General features: G+C 50.8%; 1 protein-coding gene across 1 annotated transcript in view; it reads left to right on the forward strand.

The window, feature by feature from the left end:
* Nucleotides 1-1,561: 1,561 nt before the first annotated feature.
* The window catches only part of SYNPO (synaptopodin), a 32,089-nt gene continuing 26,080 nt past the window's right edge, over nucleotides 1,562-7,570 (forward strand). Inside the window, exon 1 of the mRNA XM_015585296.2 lies at nucleotides 1,562-1,981. Within this exon, the coding sequence (XP_015440782.1) occupies nucleotides 1,594-1,981 (388 nt within the window). The 5' untranslated portion in view covers nucleotides 1,562-1,593. The remainder of the gene's footprint in view (nucleotides 1,982-7,570) is intronic.

A 7,570-nucleotide genomic window follows, 5' to 3' on the forward strand; every position in this document is an offset into this window, starting at 1 on the left:
AAGGTTTTCTCCTGAGTGTAACTGGCTATTGGCCCTGTCTTAAGCGCTACCCGCCCATCTTGGGGCATCTTGTTGACCTCCGCCCTGTGCCTCCACAAGTGATTTTTAAACCTTTGTCTCCAGCCTGGAACTCTCCAGTGCTCCTCAGGCCCCCATGGGGAGATGATTGTTCTCATCTCTCTCCAAAATCCCAACTCTAACTCATCTGCCCGCTCCCCTGAACACCTGCTCCTTCCCATTTATTCCTGATCTCTATTAACGAAATCAGGAAACCACACTGTCACCAGAGCTGCATCCTAGACTCCTCCCCCTTCCTCCACACCCACTCTCCATCTGCCTCCCAGCCCAGCCAATTCTTCTGCCCAAGTTTCTCTCCTATCCTTCCCCTCCTCTCATCCCTATAGGAAGCCTTCATCTCCTCTCCTGGATTATCATCATAGTTATCGTTTCTAAGTAATTATATTGTTATTATTATTATTGTCCCTGTTATCATTCACAGCTCCCTTCTCCCACCGGATTTTAAGGCTTCATGAGCCAGAGTACCGTATCTTCTTTATCCTCACTGTATCCCCCATACTCTTTATCTTGTCTGAATTGTGATTGAAACTCAAGAAATTTTTGTAGAAGGAAAGAATTGCCAGCATGTATTAAGTTATATCTCAGGAACTATGCTAAGTCCTCTACCTGCATTCTCTCACTTAATCTTCAATGCAACACACTACATTGGAGATATTACAGTACTCACTTTACAGATGGAGCAGTCAAGGCTCAGAGAGGTCACATGACTGGCTGCCCAGCACACAAGTGGCAGAGCTTAGGATTCTAGCTCAAAGCCTGTCACGTGGTGTAGCACATTGCTACACCATCTCCCTTGGTGCACGGCCTTCTCAGGGGTCCCTGTGCCCAGTCTTGCTCCCTCTGTCCCACTATTCCTGTGATTACGGTGACATATGTACCTTTGGTGGTGTGTGAAAGAATTCTTTCTAGGTGGTGCCAGATAAGTATTTTTAAATAACTAGATATTTATTTAACGTGTATTGGGAAAAACAACAGCAGATCATACTTGTGGTTTGCCTGCACTTATTGCTTAAGTTTAAAGTAACAGAAGTAAGTTATTTAAAGTTGATTTACGGAAAAGTATTAAGGAAATCAAAGGTCAAGGGGCAAACAATATGGCAAAAATTGGGGATGTCAAGTGACTGAAGCTTGGGACTTCCCTGTGCATCTGAGGGACCTGGGCCGCAAACCCTGAGCAGTTCTCAGGGCCAACCATAAGGTGGACGGATCTCAGAAATTCAGCCGAGAACACCCAGGAACTGTCTCATGTGCTGTTTCTTTTCTCCCTGTATAGATAAAGCATCTTGAAGAGGGCCCACTGACCAGAAGGAGGGCTTGGGGGCCCACCACCCCACCCAGCCCAGGAAGGCCCCGCAGCTGGACCTCGCCCCACCTCTGTGAGTCAGCTAAAGAAGGCGAAGCTGCAGAGAGCCAGAGGAGGCCCAGAGAGAAGCAGAGACCAGGGCTCGCACAGGTGGCCCCAGCGCCAGCCCAGGCCCCAGCTTCTCTGCAGTGCTGCCAAGGAGAGGCAGCACCATGCTGGGCCCCCACCTCCAACCCCCGGTCCTTGGACCCAGCGAAGGCAGACCTACCCCTTGTGCCTTCCGGATCCCTGATGGGAGCTACAGGTGTCTGGCCTTGGAAGCTGAGGAGAGTGGCGGCGAGGAGGGCCTGCAGGGAGAGGCAGGGCTCATGGACTTGGAGAAGGACAGGATGGTCAGCAGGAGTGGGGACAACTCAGCCTGCAGAGACACCCAAGGAGCACCAAAGCTGCCCAAAGCCCTGGGCATCCAGCCACCCAGCTGCTCCAGGGAGCCACGAAGGGGGCCCCAGCATGATGACAGGGCCAGCCAGGACTGGGACGTGGTGAAGGCCCAGCAGGTGATGACAGCCAGCTCTGTATCCAGGATTCCCCAGAAACCAGGTAAGCTTATGTCCCTTTTCTCCTGGACTGCCAGAGTCATAGGGGACTCTACAGGTTCTTCACACAGGGCTTCCTGACCACATTTTCCCGTGATGCATAATGGTCCATCACAGTCGCACGGGCATGCCCAGATCAACAGCTGTGGAGACACAGGGGAGGCTGTGAGCTACGTGCAGTTCCAGCTGTACCACATCTAAGCCCACTCTTCCCTCTTCCAAAGAGAGCAGGTGAGAAGGCAGTGAGAGAAAGCCACGTTATCATGCTTGGTTGAAAAAAGTCCATCTCTCACTCTTGTCTGCCTTTTAATCTTTCGTGGCAACGAATGACCATGGAGTGTGAGCAACTGATGGGGTGGGGCTGCCTGGTCGAACATATTAAATGCCAGCTACTTGAGGCTGCTGGGGACCCGGCACCGGGCAAAGCAGACATGGTTGCTGCCCTCATGGAGCTTATGAGGTGGAGACTGAAGCCTTAGATCTTAATCGGACCTCTTAATTATACAGGTGGGGAAACTGAGACCCAGAGTGAGGAAGAACTGTCCAGGTCACTTGGCCTGTCGGTGGCCGATTTGGGCCCACATTCCTCACCCATGCCTTGGTTTCCCAACTGTTAGAGATGACAGAGGCAGGACCTGGGTCACCTGGGCTGCAGTGAGGACCTAATGACAGTATGTAGGGGAGAGCTCCATGTGCACTGCACCAATAGAAGGAAGGAAGGAAGGAATGATGATCATTTGCTCTCAGGAGGCAGGAGTCGGCACAGCAGAACAGGTCGAGGAAACCCATACTGAATCACCTCCACAGCCGGGCCCATGGAAACGCCGAAGCGGGTCCAGATGGGAGGATGTGAGCTGAGCCATGCTCACTCAGACAGGAACGGCTGCCAGCAGATCCTGGAGGCTCAGGGCATGAGGGGGACATAGGCCTGGGAGGGCTTGTGCGTCAGGAAACTGAAGGAACATTTCACTTCTCTGCAGGCGTCAATGACGCCCTGGTTGGCATCTTACCAGCCATCTTGCCCACTCTCTTCTCAGAAATAATTCTTTTCAGGCTTGAACCACCCCTCATAGCCACCTTCTCCCCGCCCCCCATGCTTGGGTCAAGCAGGGAGCTGGGTAGGAGCAAGGAGGGGCCTTCAATGAATCTAGGACAGGAAGAGGGAGGACCCCAGGAGGGCCTAACAACCTTAAACTTGGAAGTGGGCCCTCACACCAGACTCAGCCCAAATTCAATTCCCCTCGAGCCTAAAAGCCCAGGATCTGCCCCCTTCCCACTCACAGACCATGGCTGGGAGTCAGGAGACATGGGTGCTGGTTCTGGACCTGATGCTGACTAGCCAAACCCCAGCAAAATCCTTTCTCCTGGGTGACCTTCAGTTTCTTCATCTGAGAAAATAAAATAAAAATATGAGTTATATTTTTATACCTCACAGAGCTGTTGTGAAGTTGCCATGACCTTAGACGGGACAGTGTTTTGGAAATTTTAGAGTAATCAAGATAAGCATGTGAAGATGTTGATAATTAAAATGTTTACCATCAGCTCAATAATACAACAGTTATTATTTGTTAAACTCTTTTGTGCCAATCCCACTGTGCTAAGAGCTTTACACATACCATTTCATGTAATCTCATGATGATCCCCATGAGGGATATATTGTTATTATCTCCAATATACAGATAAGAAGACTGAGGCTCAAAGAATATAAGTGAACTTGTCCAAGACTTATGACTAGCAAGCTGCTAAGCCATGATTCAATCACAGTTTTTTAAATATGGGGCTTTGCCCTTAGCTCCCACTGTGTTCTGGATTTATAAGGAGAGGGCATTGTTTGCTGACACCTGGAGTGAGAGACCATGGATGGAGAGGGGAGAAGAAAGGCTACATTTGCAGAATCTTCTTGGCTTGTCACACAGAGCTGGGTCATTACACAGTATCTCAATCTTTTGATCTTACGGCTACATTTGCTGAATCTTCTTGGCTTGTCACACAGAGCTAGGTCATTACACAGTATCTCAATCTTTTGATCTTACTGGAGCCTTTCAAGGCAGGTACTCTATTCATTGCACAGTGAGGCAACTGAGGCTCAGAGAATGAAGTCCCTGGTCCAAAGTCACCTAGTCAGTGTTGGACCTGAGACTACGATTGTGTCCTTCTTGCCTCACCGTCTTGTTCATTACTCTCTTAAGTGTCCAGCCAGATGGTTATCCAGTTCTGGGGACAGGGGAGGCAGTCATCTCAGGAGGATAGAATGGGCAGGGAAGACTTCTCAGAGGTGAACGCAGGAAGGAAGCTGAGTCTTGCAGAAGAGTAGAAATCTGGTGATCTTGAGTCAGAGCCCACACTGGCCTTTCTGCTCCCTTGGGAAAGGGAGTGGCCAGACTCCTTTCTCTTTGCCCGGAGATCCAGAGGGAAGAGGCCCATGGAGCTGCCAGGTTATTAGTGGATTACGGCTTCCTTTTAAAGCTTCCTCCCATTACCGCCTGAGGATTATTAGCGTCTTCAGACAATTACACCCATCCTTCTGCAATTATAACTGCCTCTCTTGAGTGCTCCCTGGCAGCTTTAAGTATGGGTCATGACATCCTCTGCCTTGGGCACCCACCATTTGGGATGGGTGGGTACCAGGACCACTTCTCTAAGGCCTGAGTACCAGCTAAGCAGGGCAGAATGGGTCCTTGTCAGACTGCGGGGTCAGGGGTGCAGAAAAATGAGGTGGGCAGCAGCTCAAGTTCCTGCCATAGGCTGCTGCCAACTTGGGAGAACATATGTGGGAAGGAAGTTATCATATAGGGCTCATAATCAGGCCTCGGCCCGCACTATCTAGTCCACATCTCACCAAGCGAGCCCCACGCTACAGCTGTCTCTCTGCAGCCTCAGCTGGTCATAACTGGAAGGGCTCATTGAGATTATTGTGTGGATAATCTTGTAAGAGACTCTGAAGTCCAGAGGCAGCAAGTAATTTGTCCAAGGTCACATAGTAAGTTGGTGGCAAAGCTAGAGCTAGAACCCAGAGCTTCTGCCTTTCAGTTCAGCTGCCAGGCATTGTGCTAAATGCTTTGTATGGGTTACTTCATTTCATCCTCTAAATAACCCTAGGAAGTTCATTTCCTATCTCTGTTTCACAGATGAGGAAACTAAGGCATAACGAGTTTAACTGACTTGTCAAAGTCTCAGGCCTGTGGGTGGAGGAGCTGAGATTTGAACTCTGGGAGGTCTGGCCCATGCTTTCCACCATCCTCTGCACTGCCTTGTCTCCATGGAAACAAGGCAGCAGGCTGTGTTCTTCCACCCACCTGGGGCTGTGAAAAGGTTGTTCAGGCTCCCGAGGATGGCAGGGGATTCTGCCAAGCCATCTTTTCTCCTCCTTGGAGACACTCAGGGAGACCCGAGATCCACGGCTGACCCAGCCCCTCCTTCGCTGTGGCTTTGGGAGAGCCACCTTTGCTCCTCTCCAGGCCACTTGTTTTGGGGGGTATCTACAGGATTTGGAGGCCTTGCCAACTCTAATGGACACTACTATCTGAGCCTGTTGGGTGAGGATGGCGGTGTGGATCTGGCTTGTCAGGTGAGCCCTGACCCTGGCCATGTCTATCTAGTTGAGTCAGAGAAACTCATGCTCATGATAAGAGCTGAGAGCAGTCACTGGGCCAAAGACAAGGCCCCTGCTCCTCAGGCTTGTGGTAGAGAGGGCAGATAGAGAGGCAGAGTACCACCCACTCCTCCACCCACTGCTCCTCCCACTCCTCCACACCATAGGGAGCGTAATTAGAAGGTAACGTGTAGGAGCAGGGCTCACGGGTTCACGTATACCTCACATGTGCACTCACACATACATGCTCATACCCTCTGTAGACACATGTGTAAACACACATGGTATATACACACCATGTTCTTATGAAAACACTCACGTGTGTATACTTCTATATGTACACACATGCACACATGTGCACGCCCTCAGCACCCACACACCCATGCATGAGGTATACAGCAGCACACAGCCTCCTACAGACACCCTGACCCATGCGTGCCTCACTTTGACATGTATCAGATTTGTATACATAGCTGCGGTCCTACCTGAAACACACAAGCACACAGATTCCCTCCTTAGATCCGGGTTAAAAGCATGTTCTTTTCTCCATTTTCTCTTGCTCACCTACACTTTTGAAATCTCTCTTGCATGCACACATTTTCTTCTGCAGGCATATCCACTCTTACACGCCCACTGTCACACACCCACATACAGACCGAACCACTTTCTGTCCTCCTTCCTTTTCCTTATTTCTTTCTTTTTCATATCCACCCACACAGTAATCTTAGCCTTTCTCTTTTCTCTCTCTCTCTCACCCACACAGTTTGTTTCCTGCTTTCCCACAGGCTGGGCTATAGCCACCTTCCTAGCACACGCGCTCACAGGGCAGGCAATACCCTGCCTGATGCCAATTGCCAGGACTCACTCCGTGCCCCCTGCCCCCACCTCAGCACAAGAGCAGCTACAAGGTCAGGGGAATTCTCTGTGGTCCATGAGGCCAAGTGGAGGGACAGGAGCAGCCAAGGAGGGTTTGTCTCCTTGGTCACCTGACCTCCCACACTCTGAGCCTGCCCACTGGGGGACAGGAAATGTCCCCAAACCAGGCCACCTGCAGCCCTGCATTTCACAGAACCTTGGTTGGGGTGGGCTCACATCAGCACATTTCTGACTTCCTTCAGCAGAAATCTAAACACAGAACCTTGACATAAAAGACCGATGAAAGTGGAACCACCCTGGTTGAAGGGGTGGGGTACTTGGAACTCAAGGAAACTTTGCTGAAAACCCAGGCCAGCATTTTTCCAAGTGTGGTTTTGTTTCAAAATTGTTGGGAGTGTGAAGGGTGCTTGTTATCAGTCCTGCTTCCAAGCCCACAATTTCCCCGCCCTACACTGGGGAGGGGGCACCAGAATGTGGAAATCTTGACTTTTAACAGCACCTCATGTGATTCCAGTGCATACTGGTGGCTGCCACGGGGCTCTGCTGAGCTCGATCTGAATGGCGTTTAGTTCAGTGAAAAGATGAGGAACCGAAGCCCAAGAGACTCGCATTACTGCCCTTGCTGTTGCTGGCTCACCAGTTAAGTCAGGGGATGATGGCTCCAGGCTGCTGGGGAGGTGACAACCTACTTCAGTGCTCACTGCCTAAATTCTACCAAGGTCCACAGTTATTCTAGTTACTGGGGCTGAGAAGCTGGGAAGATGGGCCATAGAGGGTGCTGTATCTAGGTCTGAAAGGAAACAGGCTGGGGAGGTGGGAAGTGGCGTCAGTTATGGGGACAGAATCACAAAGGCAGATTTAAAATGGGGGTAATGGGAGGAATAGAGAAAGGGGGGGATGAGATAGATGGGGCGACATGAAGAAGCTGAGCGAAATAGAAAGCAGAAGGGTTTAGGGACCGACTCAAAGATGTATAGATGAAGAGGAAACAGAGGTAGACAACGAGGCAGCAGAGAGTGAGGCACAGGCGGAGGGAAGAGAGGGGACCCGCCAGAAGACCGCAGGCCGAGTCGGTGGGGTGGAAGGAGGGGAAGAGGGGAGTCGCACCTCAGAGGGCTGGGCTGG

Source organism: Pteropus alecto, unplaced genomic scaffold (assembly GCF_000325575.1).
Source record: "Pteropus alecto unplaced genomic scaffold, ASM32557v1 scaffold40, whole genome shotgun sequence".
NCBI classification, from domain to species: Eukaryota; Metazoa; Chordata; class Mammalia; order Chiroptera; family Pteropodidae; genus Pteropus; species Pteropus alecto.